The sequence below is a fragment of the Larus michahellis genome, chromosome 4, assembly GCF_964199755.1.
Source record: "Larus michahellis chromosome 4, bLarMic1.1, whole genome shotgun sequence".
Lineage (NCBI taxonomy): Eukaryota > Metazoa > Chordata > Aves > Charadriiformes > Laridae > Larus > Larus michahellis.
Genome location: NC_133899.1, coordinates 41988353 through 42012824, shown reverse-complemented (window position 1 = coordinate 42012824; position 24472 = coordinate 41988353). Strand labels below are relative to the sequence as shown.

At 46.0% G+C, this 24472-nt stretch overlaps 1 protein-coding gene across 1 annotated transcript; it reads right to left on the bottom strand.

The window, feature by feature from the left end:
* Positions 1–2708: 2708 nt before the first annotated feature.
* Positions 2709–23496, bottom strand: ATG14 (autophagy related 14). Its single transcript, XM_074584248.1, has 10 exons — positions 22844–23496; positions 17414–17476; positions 17236–17278; positions 16751–16832; positions 11240–11477; positions 10598–10827; positions 10043–10160; positions 8870–8960; positions 8674–8759; positions 2709–5804 (listed from the first exon to the last, which is right to left on the bottom strand). The coding sequence occupies exons 1-10, from the start codon at positions 23119–23121 to the stop codon at positions 5498–5500; spliced, it is 1536 nt and encodes a 511-aa protein (XP_074440349.1). The 5' UTR covers positions 23122–23496; the 3' UTR covers positions 2709–5497.
* Between the last annotated feature and the right edge of the window lie 976 nt (positions 23497–24472).

Genomic DNA, 24472 nt, shown 5'->3' with positions numbered 1-24472 from the left:
GGTGGTGCCAGCTTCCCTCCTCTGCCCTGCAGCCCCCAGGGGAGTGCCTGGGATGGGGTGAGGGCTCTTCACTGGAGCAGCATCTGGATGGGGCACCCAGCTGGACCTGCTCTCTGATCAGCGAGGTGCGGATGGGCCAGGAGAGCTGCTGGCTGTGGTGGCCAGGCTGGCCCACCCGCCTCCCTCTGCTTCGTCTTTGCTGAAACCGCGGTGGGGCCGCAGGGAGTGAGTCATGTTGTTTTCGAGTATGAGGACAGAGAGCGTTTGAAGGCGTGTGTGTTTATTCTCTCCATTAACAGCGAGAGAAAGAAAACTGAGCTCTTACAACCCGAAGTGTGGGTTTGGTGAGCTCAGGATGGTCACGGTAGATTTAACAGGGATGCTGTTTATTCACCCCAGTCCCTGCTTTACCTGCTTTACCCCTCCCTCGGCCATCCCTGCAACGCAGCAGACATTATGACAACCAGGAGGAATGAAATTAGAAATCTAAAAGGAGGGTGGGGTGGCCTTGTAATCAGCTGTGAAGAGGGAGAGGAAAAGCAGGATCCCTCATTAATTCGGTGACTTCATTCTCATAACGGGACGCAGGCTTCACTCCGCTGCGCAGGGACAGGCAGCAAAACAGCTTTTCTGGGAGGAGTTGTCTTGCCGAAGCCATCGGCATCAAAGGCCTTCAGCTTAATTTCAATTAAGGAAGAGGGGGAAGAAACGGCTTTCCTGCCCCCCACCCAAGACTCTGGAAAACTTGAGATAACGCACAGCGGGCTGACAGCAGCGAGGGACGTCCCTGCGAGGCTGAAATAGAAGCAGCGGAGGAAAATATTTTGTAAGTAGATAAGGGGCCAGTGAGGTCATTTTTTTTTTTGGAACAGGGTGTGAGATTTTGGTCACCTTCATTGAACAAGGGGAAAAATAAGAATAAAATAATAGCGGTGGGCTGTTTTGTTGCTTGGAGCAGTTAAAATCAGAGGACAATTTGCTGGCTGAGGAACGTGGGCTGTTTTGTACATCATTTATTACGCTGGTTGCCGGAACTATCCCTGTTGCACAGCGTTGCTGGGAAAAAGTGTTTTATGGAACAAACTTTTGCATCCAGAAGTGGGTTGTTTTGAATGTAGCCATGCTGAGCTGCCTGCAAGTTGGGCTTTTTTTTCTCCCTATAAAGTAGTAAAATGCAGATTTCTGTTTCCGTAAGGGCCAGCCCAGGGAGAACCCAAGGTCTGATGAATTTTTTTTTTAAGAGGCAATTAAAAAAAACAGAGGAGTAAAGACTGCGCTGGGTGCTTGACTTCCCTGCCTGGGAGCGGTTGGAGCGTCTGGACTGAGTTTCCAAATCTGCCTGTGAAGCTACTGTAATAACGATTCCATTGTTCGTAAGCTTCCCGTTTTCATCAAGCTCTGGGGGGAGGGATGCTCCCGATGTGGATGCCACTGAAAAAGCCACCCGTGGCTGAGGCTGGTGGTTGGGCTCCCGCTCCATCCTGCCTGTTTCTCCCGCAGCTTTCCCCCTTGGCCGCATCCCTACGGCGATGCTCTGCGATGCTCTGTTGGAGCTCAGCTCCCTTGCATTGTCCCCAGGTCACGGCTGCCCCCGTGCCAGCCCCCAGAACCATCATCTCACACTGCACTGATGTGTCCCACCTCCATCTTGAGTCCTGCTTCTTGCAGGGTGGGAATGGTGCTGAAGCCTCACCCAGGGCTGTTTCTCCTCCCCAACCTGCCTTGGGCTGCTCTGAGCAACCCTGGAGTAGGGACGGGACTCAGGGCATTAAGGGGCTCAGAATGGTTTGGGTTGTAGAGGACCTTAAAGATCATCTCATTCTACCCCCCTGCCCTGGGCAGGGACACCTCCCACCAGACCAGGTTGCTCAAAGCCCCGTCCAGCCTGGCCTTGAACACCTCCAGGGATGGGGCAGCCACAGCTTCTCTGGGCAACTCTCCTGCCACAAACCAGTGCTGGCAGAGGACAAACCCTCCTGCTGCTGGCACTGCTTGAGCACAAGTAACTTAAGGAACCCATGGGCAGGAGCTGAGCTTGGAGCCAGGCTTGGCTTTGGGCAGGGGCTGTTTTCCTGCAGGGCCATGACCAAACTGCTCCCAAGCGTGCAGCAGATAGGAATCATGGGGCATCACTCCTCCCCACCAGAGAGCTGCTGCAAAAAAATTAAGCGGGATGAGTTTTTTCTTCTCCATTGCTCCCCAGCCAGTAAACCACAGTCTGCCAGGCCATCAGGTCCTGAAGGCAGAGCCTGCCTCTTGCTCCCTTTCCCATCCCTGTCGCTCAGATACGCAATGGTTCACTTTAATAGTTACCTCCTCCAGAAGACACACACGTCCTGAAACAGCCTTCTAAGGAGGAGCATCTTCCCTTGTACGCAGAGTCCTCCAGGCTCCCCCCGGCAGAAACAACCCTGGCCCTGTAGCAGAGCGGCTCAAAGCCAGGCTTACACGAGAGATTTATCCCTTTACAGCTACATGCAGGGACACGTGTGTGTGTGTTTTGCAGGACTCCTCTACCTGCTCCAAAGGAGATGCAGTTATTTTATGTAAAAGTATTTTTTTAGGATGGGTATTGCTTGTTCCAGGGCTGTGTGATGGCACCGTAACAGCTCCGGTCCCCCCGGGACGCTCTGAAGGCTGGAAATTCTCAGGTTACAAACAAACCACACAGAAGTAACAATTATAAATATACAACTTTAAAAAAAATATTACTGTTAAAGATTTATTGCAATAATACAATAAAATTTAGAAAAAAACCACAAACAAACCCAAAAGATTTGTATTTAGTTACATCTAGTTGGGAAGTTGCAGAGAGAGGCCGTGAGTTTTTGCAGGTGATGAGCAGCCCTGGGGTGTCCCCCTCCAGCCCTCACCAAGGCACCCCATTTCCAGGGGAGGGGTACGCTCTGGAAATGGAGTTTTTCCCCTGGAAGCTCAGGTTGAACACCCCAGAACACCGGTCACGGACAAAAGTCACAGCCTAAACTGAAATTCCCGCATTCGCGCTATGCAAAAGTGTTTTGTGAACTCTCAGCCGCCTGCCTTCAAATATCTATAATTACAGATATTCCTGTGCTCCCGCCCCCCAAAACAACCTGGAAAATTCATCCTGGCCATTGCACTCGAGGTTTGGACACACGTGATTCTTCCTTAGCTACACACGTGCAAAACACTTTTTAAAAAACAAAAACAAAACAAAACAAAACCAAACCACAATCTGTATTCTGTTACAAAAACATCCCAGAAAAAGACCTGTCCCAATGCATTTTAACCCCCTGGCAGGGCCGTTGTGCACTTTCAGAATACAACATGGTTGCAAATAAATTATTTGGAAAATGTTATGGTGATGAAATATATGGCTTAAAAAGGTTTTTGTGTTGTTTTTTTTCCTAACGGAAAGGAGAGCGTACAGAGCAGAATCACAGCCTGACCTTTAGGGGGTTCAAAGTAGCACAAAGGCAGCGATGAGAGCGCAAAACGCGTATTAACATAATTAGAAAAAAAGAAAAAAAGAGAAGATACGTGGCGGGGTCCAGTGCAAAATAAAGGGGGAACCAGAGGGGGCTGTGTGGTGCTAAGAGCCCAGTATACAGTACTGGTGTGTGCTGGTTGCTCAGAGGATGCGAGAGCTGCAAGGGAGTAAAGTGCTGTGAGGGGAGCAGCGACCAGACCCCCCCGGCCCCTCCAGGCTGTTGGGGGGACTGCAGGAACCCTCCCCCATCGGGCTGCAGTAGTCAAGGGAGTCTTGGCGGTTCTCTTAAAATTAACCCAACTGCTGGATTTCGACCCAAAGAGTGGCAGGACCGAGGGCGTCTTCATCTAACGACGGGTGGGATGTTAGCGTGGAGTTAAGGGTCTTTGGTTTAAAAACAAGAAATAAAAATTAAAAGAAACTACCAACACGAGATGCCCGTCCCCGAAGCCAAAGAGAAAGAGCTGCCGTAGGAGAGGGGCTGGGGGAGGCCATGCTCAGCTGCCCCCCCCGATGTGGGGCTCACCGGCCTTGGTGCCACAACCGCTTTCCCGCCCACGGCGCGGTGCAGACAGGAGGCAGCGCTGGCTGAGACGGGGAGGAACGGAGCAAAACCATCACCCACCATTCCGCGACGCGGCTGGGCCAGCCGCCCCGCAGCCGGGAACTGGGACACGCAGGAGGACACTGCCCGATGACAGGGATGTGGCTTGGGCATCGCTCACGCAGCCTCGCCATGTCCCCTGTGGCAGAAACCTCCCCTCCTGGGGGGACGGGAGCATGCTTTTGTGTTCGTTTGCCCCGTGGAGAAGTACAACGTCCCAACTCCATAAAATGTAAACCATACGTTGGAAGCCTCACTGAGCGAACCCGTCTTTAAGCAATACCTACCGCAAGGCGGAGGAAGCGGAGGAGCACGTGTTAACGAACGCGTGAGCATTAACGAAGCTGTCAGCGTCGCACCTCCTGGCGTTTTACAAGCCAGCCAGCTGCGCTGGGAGCATCTCTGCAGTGAAATCAGATCAACTTCTTGGCATTCAGTAAATAAAAAAAGAAGAAAAAAAAAAACACCAAAACACCCCACCAGAAACATAAAACTGAACAGAGTTTAAAAATGCATGTAGTGTGGAGACTGCGTGATTCCATTAAACTAGCTTGAAATGAGGTTTTTCTACTATGAAAAAGTGGCAACGTGGTGTTGGAACCGATGAATATTATTATTGCAACAACGCAATCCTGTATCGGCGTCAAATGTGGGTCTAGCTAAGAGAACGTCCAGTGTTTCTTTGGTGTATGATATTAAAAGAGCCTGTGTGCTTTGGACAGCACAACACGAAAACTTCTAGACTACCTACCGGTGGAAACAGCATGAAACCAGCCAGTTTTCTACGGCAAAACTGGGTCAAGATTCACAACCAAATCTAAACTAAGAGCAATTTGCTGTGTGAATTCCTGTCCACGCTGATTCTTTGTATTAAAAATATGGCAACAGAGATTAGAAAACATGTTAAAAATGCATAATTTTCATGTCCTGAATGAAAAAAATTTAGAAATATGCATTTTTGCATTATGCAAGACAGATTTAAAACACACACAAACGAAAAACCCTGTAAGGAGAGTTAAGAAAATGTGAACTGCATTTGCACCACTGTCCAGACTGCGCAGGGAGCAGCCTCCTCTCCGTACTCATCCCGATCCAGGCACTCTAAAATCTGTTTCTTCTTCAGAAAGTAGAGCTGGAGGCTACCGGGTCCTTTTTTTTTTTTTTTGTTACTCAACAATGCAGACAGAACCAAGACACAAAGTGCCGTCCCAGAATCCGTCAGAAGTACGTAGCTAGCTAATTTACAAAATGGTACCATCACAGTCATCTTGGGTAAATAAAAAGGTTTTTTCTGGTTTACAAAATGAAAGTCCAACCTTTTCTTTGTTCCAGGCACTACTTAACCGAATACGTAAGGTTTACTACAGCACTGACGGGGAGGGATTCCTTCCGCAAATCCTACGACGCTTTTCCCGTGCTCGTTAGCGATGTCCAGTGTACGCCTTCAGCCAGGAGGTGACGGAGGCGGCGGCAGAGGAGATCATTCCGCCAGCGCTGCTGCTGGCGATGGGCTGAGACACCTGGCTGCTCTGGCTCTGCAGCATCTCCACCTGCTGAGAGGGGATGTCGCAGAACCTGGGGCTCGGCAGATTCTCCCAGTCTGTCCCTAGGTCCGTCTCTTCGTCGCTGACGTGCTCATCGCCGCTCTCATCCGTTTCTCCGGTGGCACTGGGATCCACGAACTCCATGGAGTCTTCGAGATCAGCACTGATTTCGAAAGGCCCGGACCTGCGAACACAGACACAATGCCATCGTCAGCCCATGCGGGAGAAGGACCGTCGCTGCGCTGGCGCGAGTCCTCGGCATGCCAAAACACCCTGCCCTGTCCTCTGCAGGGCAGAGAAATTAAAACACCTCTGCGTTTATCGGCTGGCAGAGAGAAACTCGCTGGCTAGGGAGATAACTCCATTATGACAATGGTGAAACACAAACAGTCGGCCAAGGAAGCGATAGCTGGGTTCCAGTCCAGGGAGCAGGAACGGCGGCAGAGCTGTGCTGCTTTGACAGCGGAACACGCACACACAAAAGGAAAACGCTATTGATAATAACTCCCAGCTCTGCCGGTGGAAATCTCAGCTTGATGTGGAACGGGTTTTTATTTTTAACACTCGCTGCGGCCAGGCCCAGCTCTGTCAGCCAGGGGAAAGGGTGTCGCTTACAACTTACAGAACAGGGTTGGCACAACTCACTCATGGAGACTTCCCAGGGCAGCACCTCACCCTCAGCAACATCTCAAGATCTCTTTTTTTTTTTTTCTTTTTCACTATGGGGCTGGTGAAACAGGTTGCCCAGAGAGGCTGTGGAGTCTCCATCACTGGAGACATCCAAAACCACACTGGTCCCGAGGAACTTGTTCTAGTTGGCTCTACTTTGAGTGGGGTGATGGGCTGGATCTCCAGAGGTCCCGGCCAAACCCACCTGCGCTGCGACTCTGAGATCCTTGCTACCACTGCCTGGTGGGAGAAACAACTGCATCCCACCCCATCCCACTGCTTTGCCCTGGAGTACGGGCAGCCAAAACCTGAAACACCTTTACTGAGCCAAAGCAGGCAGAGTTGGTGGCCCATGACCCACAGGCAGAGTGCGGGAGGTTTTTCATGGGTTCCCCACAGCAAGCTGAGTCCTTGCCAAAGCTCATTGCAAAGCGCAAAGCTGCTCAGGGAAATGGGAGCAGGAATTTAACATGGGTAAGAGCGTTTCTCCAGCCTCAGTGGGAGAAGGAGCCTGAAGCAGCGGGTTTATCACAGAAAATTTTAATCCAGACAATTAAAGCTTTGTAAAATGACATGCATGTGAAAACAGGAGCTTATAAAGGAGACTATCAGACAACTATAGGCCTAGATATCTAAAGGAAAATAAAGAGAGCTGGTTGCTGCAAACTTTGCAGACAGCTGGGAAATTAAAGGTAAACACTACTCTTTCCTAATCCGGAAAGGAATGGGAGTGCTGCCTTCTGGCAAAGCATTTTGCTTAACGAGGCAACATAAGAGGAGAGTCATCAGGTTTAAGGCCAGAAGGGACCATTAGATCATCTCGAGTGACCTCCTCTATAACAAAGGCCATTACGTTCCACCCGTTCTCCCTGTCCTGAGCCCAGTAACTTCTGCCTGATGAAAGCACCCATTCCAGAAACTCATCCAGCCTTGACAGGATGACATAAGGAAAGAGAGAATCCCCACCTTCATTCTTGCGGCTAATTAAACTCTCTGTCAAGCACACGCGCCTCGTTTCAACCTAGCTCAGACTCTTTGCTTCCAGTGGTGTCTACAAAGCCATTCAGTAGCCTGCATTTTATCGCCACAAAGGCAAGGGAATCAAGTCATCTTTGAATCTCATCCCTAGCGAGCTGAGACAGTTTTACAGAGGTTAAACTGTTCCCCTCGCTGGTAGGTCTTTTCTCCAGCTCTTTCCTGTAACCTCTTCTTCTACTGCATGGACCTGACTGATGCATGTGGAGCTCTGAAACCTCTGCCTGGAGAAGCAAGACCCATCTTTCCACTCAGAACTTCTACATCACATTGTGGGGATCCCTCAAGGCTTCGCTTTTTGTCCACTGCGGTGTGTGGATCTTTTACAGCAGCTGCTTTCCAGGACACAGTTTTTCATTCTCTGGGTATTTCCTGCCCTCTCCTTGTTTTCAGACAAGCAGCAGCAAGCACGTAATTTTTTCCAAGCTGAGCTTTGTTACAAAGATTTGGCTCCCAGTGTCTTTGGGATGAATCGGTAGGGATATACCCAAAGAAGAGGAGGGAAGTGGTTAGAGCCATGCATTCAATTCCTCTTAGTGGCACTGCGGGTTTTTAAATACAACTAGTACACGAGAACAGACTTGAAAAGCAGATTTCAGAACATGAGTGTGTTTAAGGGAGAATAAAGCAGCAGTCAGATTAAACAAATATTTGCAGACTGTCTCAGGCACAAGTGATTTGGGACTGGATTATCCCAACGGGAAATCAGTGTTGGTGGCTTTCTTTCTATTTCAGTTGTAAAAAAAAAAAAAAAAAAAAGGAAGATTATTAAACCTGGTGCATGCAGCCCGGAGGAACGGATGAACCATCACGTACTAAGTTAACAGAAAAATTGTCTTTAATCTTGATTTACACAGAAATTAATATTATTTGAAGTGTCGACTTTGGTCAAGGGTGTTCATTGGCTGTAATTATTTTGGGAAAGCTTTACCTAGTATTCGTTTTAGGGTTTATATTGCTGGATGCTCTTAGGTATTTACAGGTTGGCAAGATGTGGGTAGGGTCACATTTGGAGCACGGTGAGACTGGCTGGCATATGTGCTGCTGTCCCCTGGAGGGAAGGAGTTCCTGCCTCAGGGCATAGGGGAAACGAGTCTATATCGGCTACAAAGCCTCCATCTGAGCCCATCACCCAGCATACAGACATCTTCCAAATCTAATTTCCTACTCAGGACCCGCTTTTTCTGTCCTCTCCTGCCTCCTCCTTGTAACTACCCTGATTTCTGATGCGCTGAGGACTGATCTATAGGTACAGCAGAAGAGAAGAATTTCCTTTATAAGTAACAAGGCAAATGCATCACTTCAAACGGGATTCAGTCACAGGCGAGTCGAGATACTGCTTTTCTTACCTGCCCAAGTTCTCAGTGTCTGGGCTGACCAGGTACATAAGGTTCCTGAGCGTATGCAGTGGGTGCAACAGATCTAAATTTACATGCTACCGTGGGGAAGGTAAGAAAAAGACATGATCAGTTATTGGAGGAAACCTGCAGGCACAGTTGATATTTTAAAAGCTATTTAAAGAATCCAAATGCGCATTCCCCCTACCTGAGAGAAGCAAAGGTGAAGGATGTTAGCATTCAGCTTCTTCACTGCCCGCGTGAACCTGTGTCTGCTCAGATTCTCTCCGCAGAACTCGCTGTTGAAACACATATATATACACACATAAAGAAAAATGCTGAGAAAATACACCTACTGGAGACATCGGCATTCTGTGCCTTGGCCTCCCAACAAATCCTGGAGTAAACATCCTCACAGAGAGCACTTGTTCAAACTGTACAGACAGTTTTAGAGTGCTCAGGAGATTAATTTTTCACCTTGCAAGACTGTTAGCATTTCATCAACAAGCCCTGCTTGCCCTGGTCTCACCGGTTTCCATAGGAGAGGTGATGTAAACGGTATGAAACTCAAAGCCAAGCTATTTCTCTCCTTTTAAATCTTGCCTCATTTTCTTTTCCCAACCTTTTCCTTCTGGGAAGACTGAGCACCCAAATAATAGTATAAAAAAAAACCTGCAGAGACCTCACACAACTTTTGTGCCCTCACTTCCACAACCACTACTTTAAACACTTAAAAGAATCTCAGCAGCATATCTGAGACCTCTGGTAGACTGACCAAGTCTACAGCTTCCTCAGTGCTTCTTCTGTACCGATCCCACCAGCTCCACCAAGACATTAAAAACCCAACAGTGCTTTTCATCACAAAAAGGGATTTACTCAATACACTCCCAGGCGTCTGGCAGGCAGGTATGTTCCCCGTTGGTGTTTTGGTATGTTTTGGCTGTCATGCCATACGATAAGGCTTGTTCTACAGCACTTAATGTGGCGGAGCTATTCAGCATGACTAAGAGCTGCTGGACCGGGCGAGGATTTTGTAAAGCACAATAGGGTCTCATAAAATGAAAAGTGCTATTCACGCACTGTCATATCTCATTTCTGATTGCAGGATGCTGAACACATCAATTAGAAAGCTGTTATTTTCAACTATGATGGTTGGTCTACGCTCTCAGAAGGTAAAAAAAGGGGCAGGGACTATTAACTGTTGTCTAAAATCCTGCTAGCCCTCCATCCAGAATTAAACTGCACAAAAATCCACGAGCCAACCACCATTACCATGAAAAGGTGTTCCAAGTTAATGACTTCGTTCACAAAACCCAAACTGAATGAAGATCAGTCAAAACTGGTCACTGATTCACCTCCTCGGAGGCTTGCATTTACTTGCCTGTTGCAGAGCTTCTTGGGAAGATTGACATCAAGTATGAGAGACAGAGTGTTAACGAGCTGAGTTGCATAGCACAATGCAGCACTGATGGTATGAGCAGGGTTATTATGTTCCATATCTAAAAGAAATAAAAACATCATGAAACTCTCATTTTAAATGAAGCCTCAGTGGGTGTGTTAACGTGTTACTGAAGTCTAATCTGGAAAATGTCATTTATAAGTACTGAGAACAGCCTGAATCCAGCAATCATTTACAGTGGAATCTGTCAGAAGTTGGTAGAAAAATAGTAATTCCTGGAATTCCCATTAAAACGACAGCATGTGAACCATGTCAAAACTGTGAATAATTAACTTTACCTCTCTATTACATTGTGCTGTGTCCCAGTGAGCATTTCCTGCAAAAGAGGATTTCAGTGGACTGAAATCTGCTAAATCTGCTATTTATTCCTAACTCAGGTTTGTCTGAGTGAGAAGAAAAGGAACAGGCTACTGCTCCTGGATGTCTTCTGTTGGTTTCTGGAGTACCCCAGATGCCTAATCACACTTTGCTCCTTACCTGGTCCTTGTGTAGTCTTCTTCTCTTCCACCCAATTGTAATACGCTGAATAGTCTCCGTTATTAGGAAGCGTTATCCAAGGCCCTGTGATACTGATGCTGGTGTCCCCGTTATGATCATCACACACCCATCTCCCAGAGAGATACGTGGTTCTCCTGGCTTCTGCAAGCTTGCTCACAGTGCTAGAGGTCATGGCGTTGTCACTCTCAGAAGACACGTCTGCAGGATCTCTGTAGCACCCAAAGAGGAACAGAGCGTTTTTAAAGAAGTTGGAAAAAATATAATCAGCGATGCACTTGGCAGGCGCTTAGCCAGATCTCACAGAGAACAAAATGCTTGTAGAAACCCTCCTGCAAAACTCCTTATTGCCAAAACTACTTTCCTTTGTTCTGCGATTTTTGATTATCTATTTCAAGAAAGCTTAACATCGGACACATGGCTCAGATCTCCCAGCAGGGAGATGCTAGCACCTCCAGGTTCTTCTATTCTGGACCCCTGTTTTTGGGTCAGATGCTTTGCCTTTGGGAAACACCTCCTTCTCCCCACAGAGAGTCTCCTAAGCATCTAGCTTAGACCGAGGTGACTCACCTCTGGGTGTCTAAAGCTAAGCAAAATGAGTCCAAATGGGTAAGCCTTCTGTACCTCATGCTTGTCTTTACTTCTTCAATGGGAAAAATGACCGATGTTAGCTCCAGGATATGTGTCCGACGAAGATTTGCCAGATGCTCGTACTGGGTTTTCAAGTCATAGGTTTTTTTCTCTACCAATTCTCCCAGCTTGCGGTTATGCTTCTGGATCTTCTCTTTCTTCTCCTGATGCCGCTGAGCCCTGCGATAATGCTTCTGGTTCTCCTCTTTGATTCTCAGAAGCCCCTCTGCATCTGTGAAAACAGCAGCAGATGTTAGTCTTGGAAAAGGAGCTGTGAGGTACTTACAGTAAGCCGGAGAAAAGCATTATTAATATTTATAGAAAACAAGATCTATAGCAGCTTAAAACAGAAAGCCCTGCTTCACTATCAATGTTTTCCAGCTGCTAAGTGGTACAACTTTTTAATCTTTTCCGAAGATCTCCAAAGAGACTGAAATTGGGATTAATCTTTCCCTCTTTTACCCAGCTATTTTTGGATTTGGAGTAGAAAAGCCAAGATTTTGCAGTTTAATTAAACTTCTGAGGTAATCATCATGACAGAAATGGCTTGCCTGTACATGTTTGCATAGTGCTGGTCGAAAAGACATGCACTGCTTGCAGCCAAAAATCATGTGCAGATTAGCATCTTCCTTCACCACCTCTGGCCCCACTGCTGAGATTAGCGTGGGATTAGCTTCCCACTCCCATATGCGCTCTCAAAGTGCTTGGATCCCAAAGGTGCAGGCTTCTTGGTACCACAGGAGAGCACTGACTGTCTCCCTTTCCAGTCCCAAAATGAGAAATGCGCTTATGTCCTGAAGTGCTGCATCTGCCTGAATTTACTCCATGCATCAGGTGCACTGAGGCTTGGAAAAATATCCTTCAAGAGCATCTGTTGATTCTCCTACAAAATAACTGACTGCAGTAATGCTTCCACAAACATACGCTGCTAGAAGGAATGAGTTAGCCACCTCTGGCTTTCAAAAGCATAGGAAAATATTTCTTATACGTGCTCTCCAAACACCGTCTAAAACTCTTACTCTAGTTTGAGGGAAAGCCCCAACTACTAGTCACACTAACAGCGTTAGACAGGTTCTCTTACAGCAAGGCATCACTTTCCTGTCATCAGGAAGTGAGACAACTGTCCCTTGCATGGAAGGGAAGCACTAAACCCTGACATCATTTTACTGATATATTTTTGATTGCAAGGCACAGATGAAACTAGAGCTACAATACGAATATTTGCTGGCTTCTGCTACTCAAAGAAGCAGCATTATATCACAGGATGGTGGCGGTTGGAAGGGACCTCTGGAGATCACCTCATCCAACCCCCTGCCAAAGCAGGGCCACCCAGAGCAGACTGCACAGGAACGCATCCAGGCGGGTCTGGAATATCTCCAGAGCAGGAGACTCCATCACCTCCCTAGGCAGCCTCTTCCAGTGCTCTGCCACCCTCAAAGGAAAGAAGTTTTTCCTCTTGTTCAGAATTTCTCGTGTTCCACTCTGTGCCCGTTGCCCCTTGTCCTGTCGCTGGGCACCACTGAGAAGAGTCTGGCCCCATCCTCTTGCCCCCCGCCCTGTAGGTATTGTTGAGCATTGATGAGATCCCCTCTCCTCTTCTCCAGGCTGAACAGCGCCAGGGCTCTCAGCCTTTCCTCAGCACAGAGGGGCTCCAGTCCCTCATCATCTTTGTAGCCTCCACTGGCCTCTCTCCAGCAGTTCCTTGTCTGCCTTGACGTGGGGAGACCAGCACTGGCCCCAGTACTGCAGATGTGGCCCCACCAGGGCAGAGGGGGAGGATGACCTCCCTCCACCTGCTGGTCACACTCTTTTTAATGAGCCCCAGGAGACCATTGGCCTTCTTGGCCACCAGGGCACATGGCTGGCTCATGGGCAACCTGTTGTCCACCAGGACTCACAGGTCCTTCTCCTCAGAGTTGAAATCAAGAAAACTTCTAAGTGGCTATAGCTGACTCAAACAACACATTCAGACTGTCGGTCTTCTCAACAGAGGAGCACAAAAACAAAAGGCTACATCCAAAGAATGGGACCTGAGACTGATGACCAGCCATGGGTCTGTGCCCAGCCGTGGGTCTGTGCCCAGCTGTGCCTCGCCAGCACACAATACCTACCTAGTCCTGGTTTGCAGGACCGGTTTGCTGGGTATCTCTGGTTTGCTCTGCAAACTCACAGAGCTGGAACCGCACAGACCTCTGGCCAGTCCCTGCTCTGGCAGGGTGGGAGCCCAGAACTGCTGGTACCCCCCTGAGCACATCCGCCCCCACAGACACAGCGTGCACTTTCCCTGAATGTCAGGAATTATTTCTAGTCATCTAACTGATCTGTTGCGACCCATGATGCGTTTGGTAGGAAGGAAGATCTGATACATGGGAGATGCAAAGTCACAAATTAAAGGTGAGAATAGTTTCTCCGTGCAGGTAAGAACTAGTAATCCTCAGGTTTATAAAATAAGTCACCCCCTGTTAGAGGAACAGTAAAAAAATTGACTTTTCTCTGAGCAATACCAAGAATCGCCATGTGTCAGCTAGCAATTCAGTTTCCTTTAAGCATTCCTGTAACATCAACAGAAAATCAATTAATGCTTGCATTCATGTTCCCAAACGCTCCCTTTGCATAAAGAATAAGAGACAACAGGAGGAGTAAAATGTCCATCTGTTCAATTTTCACATTCACATTGTACTTGAAAGGCTCCTTTTTCACAGAGTGAACTCCGTTTTCTGCAGGGCCAACAGCAATTATTGGAGAACATGGAACACTCCTCTTTAGCAGTCCCGGTGCAGAAACAACTGTCCTTTTTATTTTTTTTTTGGCATAGCACTTCTGCTTTATGACCCAGTTTATGAGGTTATTAAAATTTGTCCCCAGAAGTATTTCAGGACACTGCTATGTCCCACGCACCTACATTGCCTGATAAATGCAAGCACAGGCACAACAGAGAGCTATGCCAGATATTTGCAAGATTTTCTCCTTGAACTGTTCTCCATAGACAGAAGGCAAACACACACATTTTAAAACCTTATTTTAAGAAGTGCCAATTATCGAGGTGTCCAGTCAACTGCAAAAGCAGAAGCCCAATGTTCTAGAAATTGTTCTTATTTCAGAAAGCTAAACTATGCCATATCCAAGAGAAGAGAAACAACCTATTTACATGTTCTAATGTGGTCCAAGAGCGAACCAAGTTGAGTTCCTGATCTACTGCCTACTCACGGCAAGAGTTCATTTTGGGTTTACATGCAAGAGCAGCTTTGGGGTAACTGAGCTAACAACACATCAGCTGGGCAATAGTTAGGTCAGTTCATGGGTTAAATCTAATCAAGTTCACTATGAATCATAGAAGCTGCAAAAGCTGCAGATAATACGCTTCACAAAAGAGTAGAAGAGTGGAGGAACTCCCCTCCCCAGTTGGTCCTAACACTTTGCCACCTTCAGACCTGCATTTTCAAACAAGGTGGCTAATTGCTCAAAGTCACATTGACTTCCTCTTCTCCTTTCTTCACAGGCTAAAAAGTTATTATCTCCTTCATAATAATCTTCTGCCTACTGAAAAACTGCTTTTCTTCACCTTCCCCTTCTCTAAACCAAACCAAACACCAATCTTCTTAGCCATTCCTTTTGTTTTATTCCTAATATTCTCTTCCAGACTTTCTCCAGTTGATTTGTATCTTTCTTAAATTGCTAGAATTGGACTTCAGACTTCCACTGAGGCAACACCAATGCTGGGCACAGCAGGACAATTGCTCCCATCTTAAATACGATGCTTACATTAATATAATCTTTCTGAAGCAGCATTAAATTGATAATTTTTATTTAATTTGCAGTTTCCCTGATCCTTTCTTGTCAAATCTCAACACCATCCCCCATTTTGGGTTTATATGTTTCTCTTTTCTCAACAACATGCACTCGACTTTGTCCTTTTCAGATGACATTGTCTATTTATCTGCATGATTTTGAATTTGATCCTGTTCTCCACAGCATCCACCTTGGCCTCCTCCATTCCACCTTCCATTCTACCATGCAAGCTATTATGGAAAATATTGAACAGAACTGGGCCAGGAACCGGTTCCTGCTGAGCTCCACCTGTCTCACCTCCTTGGTCTGACAAGTATCACCACTCTTCGAATGCAGCCTTTCTTTTTAGCCTTTTGTACCAACCTTACAGGAACTACACCCAGAGCAAACATCTTTGCTTACTCATGAGCCAGTCTGGGGTAGTGCCCAACGCTAAGGTATGTTGCATCTTCTGCTTCATCCTCCACTAGACCATTTGACCCCCAGGAGAAGAGGTTGATTTGATATGGCCTATTCTTAACAAAGTGACGCATGTTTTTAATTTCCTTACCTTCCAACTACCTACAAAGTGGTCAAAGGTTTATAATAGGATGACTGTGTCATCAGTTCTGAAAAAAGATGCTGTTCTCACTCCGTTTCCTGGGACATCCTCTCTCCCTCTCCCTCTGTCTTCCCAAGTGCTCCACTGTCTACTTCAGCTTGTTCCTTAAGTTCCAGAAGGTGAATCTCGTGTGGCCTTGCTGACATAATCAAAATAATATTTAGCTGGCTGTTTTCCTTCCTTAGCCTGCAGTCCTGGCTAATCTGGCTAATCACATTTTCTTCGCAAGAAGATGAAGCAAAGGCGGCACTGAATGCTTCGGACTTCTCTGCACTGTTATTTCCTTTCTTTCCTGTTAACTAACAGGCTTGCTTATTCCATCTTTTTCTTATTATATATTTCTTGTTGTTACTATCCATCCTCCTTATTAATTGAAAAGCATTTTGCATCTCAGCCTTTTTGATGTTATCACCGCAAGCTTGTGCTGTTCCTTTCTAACTATTCTCAGGTATATGATTCTGCTTCCACTCTCTGTATGGCTCCTCTTGAATTTGAAGTCATAAAAATGCTCCTGATTCAATCAATATGCTTCTGAATATGCTTCCAATCTTTCCTTTGCATGTGGGTTGTAAGGAGTGCTGCATATTCTCTTCTGAAAAATGAGCCCACAAATCTGTAAAACGTTTAGCGAGTTTCAAAACTGAAGCCACTGAATGGTAGCAACTCACCAGCCTATGCCCTGCTTCAGTGACTCTTGCTCAAGTAGGATTTTAGGATTTCTAGACAGGTGTGGGTTAAAATTCATCAGTTACATGAAATCCGTTAACAGCTGCAGAGCTGTTTGCTCCTCTTTATCAAGAGGAAGTGATCAGAAACACTACACTGAATAAAGCCATCTCTAGGGACAAAGCCAGAGTCACAGGCTGCTAAAGCATTTACTTTTAAAGCTGTTGCAAAATGATCTCCATCCAGCTGAATAATGCCTACTGTTTGCTAATTAAAACCCAAGCATAAAAAGGCCAAAATCCACTCACCGATTTGCCTTCCAGTTGATTTAAAAAGCCTCAGTTTGGAAATTCACCATTTTTAAAAACTAACACTCAAATTCACATCAATTGATTTTTCACTCTAAGGCACAGAGTTTTCCACATCACAAAAGCACGGGCATTACTCACATCTTGTCATTTCATCATTTTCTTTGCAAATGGTCTGTTTCAGCTGCTCAATCCTCATCTTGCAGGACATTATTTTCCATCTCTGAAAAAGAACATTCAGCAACTCTAGGGCACAAACGACTTCAAACACACTGACTAATGATTAACAACAAAGCCAGCAGCTTTAGTGCAAAAGTAGCAGGATGTTCTTAATTGGATCAGACGAACAAATAAATATTTCATATGCTGGTTTGCGCAGAGAAGAATGCCACAAACAAACTGAATGCTTAGTCAATCAGTATAGTAAGTTATTGAACAAATATCTAGTATGAAATGAAAAATATTGATGGTTTGGAGCGCTCTGCTTGCAGAGCCAATTACAGTTTTGCTTACAACAGGCTTTTTGGGGAAGTAACACAACGTCCTCAAGGTAAATTGCAACTTAAAAGTATGAGATCCAGGAATTCAGAGAGTTTAAAAACTATGGGACACTTTGAACAACTCACCAGCTGATCAGTTATCTCTTTCCCTTCCATGGCCTTCAAAACACTAGAGGAAAAAACACGATTGAAAGTTTTATGACTATCTGGACTACATCTGTCTACAGCAACAGTGCATTAGAGAGACTGCTTCATTTTTCTGAGAGTTCTTATAGTTTATTTTCATTTAATAACTACAACTTACTGTTTTTGGAATTCTCTCTGCTTGGTTTTAAGATGCATCAGCCTTTCTTTCTTGTCTGAAAACCTGGAAGAGATTAAATGGTTTTATTGATACTTTGCACAACATGGCATTGCAAGTTGTCTGAAATGATAAAAAGACTGAAGCTTGCGGGAGTCTTTAAACCTCAACTATCCGTCTTAATCTTTGGAAGTAATGGCTAAACGTATAAAACTCTTGCAGAATTCTAGAGCATCTGTCTCACAGGAATTGCAACAGAACCCCTACACATGAGGAAACATCAGCTTGTCCTGTTATCGAACTTGTAAGCAAATTACTTGCTATTTCTAGAAGTTTTATAGCTTAGCAATATCAATATTTACTGTATTAAGAAAAACATATAGTACCCTAAAAACCTTTAGTCACTGGAGAAATTAACAGTACAGTCTCAGATACCATAATGAGCCTGAACTGTGTTATTTCCCAAGCTCTGATGGCATTAGATGAGTCCCCTCAGGTAGTGGGAAATGCAGGATTTCACACACTACGCTCTGCATTTTCTCCCTTCTAACGTGGAATTTTCTCACACTTTATTCATTAATGGGTCCAAATAGGACAGTGCTCACTCAAGATTTTTACATGACAGCCAAATCTTTCTTGTGTTAGTAACAGCAATTGTCTGCTACTCATTTCTATGAGGCACTTGTAGCCATCACAAGTCCATGACCTAATTGCCTGCCTGAGTTCAGCTTCACTGGATGCCTGAGGTATGAGAACTGCAAAGAACTGATCAGAAAGAAATTTTCTTAGGATTCATCATCCTGTGTTTTCACCCTTTGAATATGCAGCAGCCACGTTCTGCTCCCCTCCACGTTGTATTGAGAAACACACTTAAAGAAAATAGCATATGAACGACGCATATTGAGAAATTACAGTGAAGCATGAAGTGACAAACCTAACAGTAAGAGCAAACAGCAATAGAGACAGCCAAGAGATTTAGTTGGCATAAAAAATAGCAAATGTGCTTTGTCTTCTGCCAGTGTATGGCTTTCCAACTTTCCTTTCAGCTTCCCATGTTACAGCACCATCCTGATCCACTCCTTGGGTTAAGTCTACATATGGAAAAACAATTCGTTAATTTCCCTCTGGAACATGCAGAATGGCCAATTTCAGCCTAACAGAGCTCTAATACTTCACATACAACCCTTCAAGTCCTTTATTTCAGGAGTATCTAAGCTTTATTTAGAAAGAATTATTCAGTAAGCCTTGACAGGATGGCATCTTGGGCCTCTCTCTCTGCTCAGCTCTGGGGGTTTGATTTCAGGAAAAGTTTTTAAATGTTTCATTTCTTTCCTTGAAGTGCTGGGATCTGAAAGCTTGGTGCCTAACTCGGGGTTCAGAAAGCATGTAATCACCCTTCCAGATGACATCAGAATCATAGAATGGTTTGGGTTGGAAGGGATGTTAAATCTCATCCAGTTCCACCCCCCTGCCCTGGGCAGGGACACCTCCCACTAGACCAGGCTGCTCAAAGCCCTGTGCAGCCTTAGCATTAAAACAATAACAAAACTACTGGCTGCTGCCTTCGTAGTCAACAAAAAAAAAAAAAAAAAAAATCTGTTTTCCTTCCAAAACAAACCAAAACCAAATGCGGGAACTCAGCATAAAAGCCAGAGGCCACGCGTGAGCCGGAGGAATGTTGTGCAACTGGAGCCCAGCTGCTCAACCCGGCGCTTTCCTTCTTCCTCCGTGTCCTCACCCCAGCAGTCACCATGGAAGTGACAAAAGCGCACTGTACCAGACTCCTGCTTACCGCAGGGTAATGCACACCTACTGTACCCCCGACCTTTGGCTGCAACCAAAAATAACTTGGCCCAGAAACACACCACTCAGCAGTCGCGCAAGGAAAGAGAGGTGGGGAGATTTGGCAATTCTTGTTTTCCAAGCTGGATTAATGGGCACAGAGTCTGACTAAACGCAATTACCCAAATGACGTCCATCACATCAGCGAAAAGCTGAATGGTCTGTCAAGAATCCGAGGCTAAATTAAGTTCTTACCGGGGAGGGAAGGCAGAAATATTTGTGAAAGCCTGCAAAAATTACAGCTCACCACGCACTTCAGCAACTATGTCAAACAGCTCCTACAAACTTCTTTAGCAGGTTTCTCCTGAGCAAACATTTCCATTTCTTTATATAGCCCAATTTTAATTGCATCGCATCATGTAACTGATTTTTCTCTATGTATCTACAGCCATTCAATTTGGCAAAGAAACAAAACTTCAGATGAACTATTACAGGGACTCCCATAAAACGTAAACTGAGAGAAGGAGCGAACTCAACATCTCAAGTTATCCATTAAATGTTTCTCTTTCCTCAAGTCTTATCACATTAAGCTACGACTTTTCTATGGTTACCTGGCTTATTTCCACATGTTCATAATTAGAGAGAAGGAGGAGGAGGACTTCCTAATCTACAGGAACTGATTAATGCTGAAGGAGTTGAGGACAGCAATAGGTGCATCCATTACTGCACCTATTCACCATAATAAAACTCCATTGCTGCAAAAAGTCACTACTCTTAATCACAACCCACAGCTTAGAGAAGTCAGACAGGCTTAGACGTCACAATTATATTGTCTTTGGCTTTTGCCATCTGCAGACATCTAAAGCAAAGCAAATTTAGTACGCCTGTAAAATACACTCTGAGAATTTATGCATATGACAGGCTAGAGTAAACTCCTGGGAGCAAAGAGAGTCCCCGAGCTGAAACGAGCATCAAGATGCCGGCTTAGCTTTTGAATATACAACACATTACTAATGAAAAGAAGAATGTCAGTGATGATTTTACTGGAGGACTTCCGGACTACTCATCCTTAATTGCAGCTGTACTTCAATAATTAATCTTAACAGCTCCTCAATCTCTCCCCCGCATAGATACAGGGTGTGATTTTTGCCAGACATATGAACAACTTCAGTCTTACTGCAGCTTTTATAAAAATTAGCACACAAAAACAGTCCGACAAAAAGAAAACGGAAAGAATTCTTACTGTTAGAACATGAAGTCACTTATCTTCTTGTAAGGAAAAATCACAAGAAAATTCTAAAAATAAATCATCACTGGATACAAGGGGTAATGCTCACTTTTTTTACTTTTCACAAGAGAAAGAACAACATTTTTCCCCCCATCTGTAACGTTTCAAAGAGACAAATGGGAGGCCTGAGTGACCCCATACACTTCCACATTCTGAATTTCTCACACCGCACTTAGAATCGAGTCACGCAGAAAAGCCCTTGTCGTGACCCTGTCGGCCTCCTCCAGCACCGGCCATAAGGTTGATCTAAAATTAACCCAGGTACTACTAGAAGGCATAAAATAAACAAATAAATAACGATGACAGTAAACACAATCTGAAATCCAGCCAGTGAACTGCACCTGTCCCTGCATGACTTTGCCGCGGTGCCTGGTCACTGCCTCTCCCTGCGCTCACATCGCAAGAAATTCATAGAAACCTGCGCGCTGCTTACAAAGAAAACCACCTCTGAAGCAATGGGCTCTTTCTCGCTTTTCTATCAGCCATTCCAAGTATTAATTATAGAATGCAGATGAAGTATTTCAAGCACAGTAATTCCAAATAAGTTCCAAATCTTCAATAGAACAAGAAACCCAAGCTTTATGGGGCTCCATCCCTACGTTGAGCGTTCCTGCTGCAATCAAGCACGCTTATGTTATTCACATTGTGTTATTCATATATGTTGCATTGTTCCTTTAATTTATTAATGTGAAGTTGCTGCTTTCAACGAGTTGCACTACTGCTTGGGAAAGTTGTGAGCAGCAGGAGAAACAAAGCCTGGGGAAATTGAGCACACAGAGAGGCCCCAGGAGAACAGAACAGCAGTGATCCCCACAGATGGAACCATGATGTCCAGGCAGAAGCAGGGGGGGGGCGTTGAAGAGACCAAAAAAGGCAAATAAATAAATAAATAAATTCCTGCAGTTAAGAAACACAGTGTAAATATACAGAAGATTTCCTATCCACAGACAAACGGGACAGTTAAAGCATCTCAGGAGGATGCAGTGAAAACTGTCAGACAGAAAAGCTGATCTTGCCTCACGTGAGAAGATACAGGGAAGATAAAAGTTTTTCTTTCCAACAAGCTGTTGTCTTTGGTACTTTGGCTAAGACTGCTTTTTTACAGTTTCATTTTTCTGATGGGCAGAGAAACTTTTAAGCCTTGATTAATAGAGAATGACAGTCCACTATAACAAAGGCTACGATTTCTATATTTTTCTATAATTCTATAATTAAGCCTGATGCTTGGCCAAAATCTTAAAGGCTACAAAAAGGGCAGGAAAAAACCCACTTGGTTTATGTTCCAAACTCCAAATGTAACTTTTTCATGGAAGCTGCAGGTAACCCCGAGCAGCCTCACGCAAACAAGTTTTCCATATATTTTAGAAAGACAAAATACAGTTTGTCGTTCTATGACACAGTTTTTCATGCAAAAACCAAGAAAACCCATCCGGTGGCAGACTAAAGTCTCAATTTTGCGAGCTGTTTCACAACGGCGGATGGCCTGTGCCCCCTCCCACCGATGTCAATGGAAGAAAGACGCCGCCGTCCCCTTGGCCACTCTGGTGTTTGGCAAAAGGATGTGAAGAGCCGTCAGGGCGAGGCCCAAAACACACCACACGCTGCTCACCACCTTCCCAAAATAGTCCAAGACATCGGCTCCCAACAGCTGCTAACAAAACTACAAACAAAGGACCAAGAACATGGCGGCAGCCAGAAACCAGCGCTGTTCCAGAGAGGGCAAACTTTTCAAGAACCTGGGATGGACAACGCCGTGAGCAACAGCTATGGAGGGACAATCTGCATCCAAGTCATGTAATGAGGATATTTGCTAATTGACGTAGCATGACCATAGAGCCAACACTTCAGACAGAGGAGCAGGAAGGTGCGTGATCAATTCAAGCAGAGCATTTTTCGAAATTCTAAAAAGGGGCCCATGATAAGGACTATTTATATAGACATGAAAATAATAAAAAAGAAAAGTGCCATTTTCTTCACACCCCCTCCTGATTTTGCTTAATGATTTAGAAAACTACCGGTTTAACACATTCTGCTGAAGAGAGATGCACATTTACAAATATCAGCTCTCTTTTTGCCCTGAACTGTCTGGAGCTTCTGTGGGCTATGCGGACACGGACACGACCGGCTGAGCGCTGCACCTGGCTAAGTGAAAGTCGGGGCGCTGTATTATTAATTATTATTATTATTGGACAAACCGCCCCCTCCCCGCCCCCCCCGGCCCTGAGGGGAGCGGGGGAGGGGCGGCCCAACGGCCGCTGCGCGAGGCGGGGCGGCCCCCCCCCGGGGTAGGGGAGGGAGAGGGTGTCCCCTTCCCCCCAACACACCCCCGTCCCCGGTCCCCGTCGCCTCAGGGTCGCCGGTACCTCTCGGAGTCGCGTCCGTCGAAGAAGACGAAGTCTCCGCTCTGGACGCACTTGGCGCAGGTGAGGCGGCGGCGGGTGGTGTTGCAGAGGGGGCACCGCTCCACTGCCACGTACAGCCCCTCGGCGTCCTCCTCGGCCCCCCGCAGAGCCGCCGGCCCGGCCCCGGCCCCGGCGCCGCCGCCCTGCCCGCCGGGCTGGGGCCGGCAGCCGCTGGGAGACGCCATGATGGGCTCCCCGCGCCGCCGGTCACGTGGGACTTTGTTTTCGGGCAGGGGCATTGTGGGAAGCGGGCTCTGAGGCGGTGGCGGGTGGGACCGGCCCCGGCCCAGCCCTGAGGGGGAAAAGGGCACCCCGTGCCCCCGCAGGGCGAGGACTGAGGGGAGAAGCCTTAAGAAAAAAAAAAAAATAAATAACGAACGTTTGGTTTTTCCGTCTCTCGGGCTCGGAGCCCGGCCGCCGGCAGCACCTGCCGGAGGAGAGAGGGCTGCCCCTGCTCGGCTCCCACAGGACAGGGGAGTGAGCAGCTGTGCAGGCCCTGCCCCACAGCTCCGCTGGGCCTGGTGAGGAGAGTGTGTGACTTTTTTTTTTTTCTTCCCTTTGCAACAGGTGAAGTGAAAAAAAAAACCCCAACCGCAGACAGCCTCCACGGCAGATCTGCCGTCATCCTTACAACCATAGGCTGCAGGCTTTAATATTCTGCTTCATGGGGTGCTGGGTGTCCACATGAACCTACAGGCATGGCGAGTCTGTAATCATAGAATGGTTTGCATTAGAAGGGACCTTAAAGATCATCCAGTGCCACCCTCTGCCTTGGGCAGGGACACATCTCACTAGACCAGGCTGCTCAAAGCCCCGTCCAGCCTGGCCTTGAACACCTCCAGGGATGGGGCATCCACAGCTTCTTTGGGCAACCTGGGCCAAGCTCACCACCCTCAGTGAGAAATTAAGCCAGAATTTTAGGGTTAAATAGATATGATCAGCTAGTATCTAGAAGCAGAGCACCAGTCCCCTGTGTCAGCATACAGTAGGAAATGCCAGGCAATTAGAGAGTCCACACAAACCAGAATAACTTAAAGCAATACCCTACTCTAAAAGAAACAAAACAAACCCCAACAATGCTGCAGTTTAAAAAAAAATTAAATATTCCAGCCTGTATTATTTCCCCTCCCTACTGTATTTAAGCGCTACACAACACTAGTATGAACTGCACTTTGTAGGTAGAACTAAAATAGTTGTTTTTAAGACAAGAGTTACCATAGCAAACATGAAGTTATCAGTAGCCCAGTGAAAAGGCACAGAGCCCATTTCTTATCTTTAAGACTTTACCCATACTTTTAAAGAGCATTAACTTTACTCATGGAATTGTGTAGCAAGCTCTTAATTAAGAAGCAATTTCTTGAAGAGGGCTCATTTTAGATAAACTTTTTCCAGCATCCCAATAAGAACAGGTTGTTTTTCACTTGCAAAAGATTATTGTAACTCAAAGCTTATCAGCTTTTACAGCTACAGTGCAAATAAGTCCAGCCCATAGCTGTGGAAAGTCTCCAGTGTTAGAAAACAAACAGAAAAGTAAGCCTCTGTTTAGAATAGATTTGAGTGTGGAAATCCACAGTTTGAAATCCACAAAGA

Bases quoted from the DNA above. Each gene is read 5' to 3' on its own strand.
- ATG14 (XM_074584248.1), bottom strand. From the start codon at position 23,121: ATGCCCCTGCCCGAAAACAAAGTCCCACGTGACCGGCGGCGCGGGGAG. The intron at 16,833-17,235 runs GTGAGTTGTTCA...GTTCTTTTTCAG, and splicing joins AAGAGATAACTGATCAGCTG to AGATGGAAAATAATGTCCTG. The intron at 10,161-10,597 runs GTAAGGAGCAAA...TATTTCTTTTAG, and splicing joins GAAGACTACACAAGGACCAG to ATATGGAACATAATAACCCT.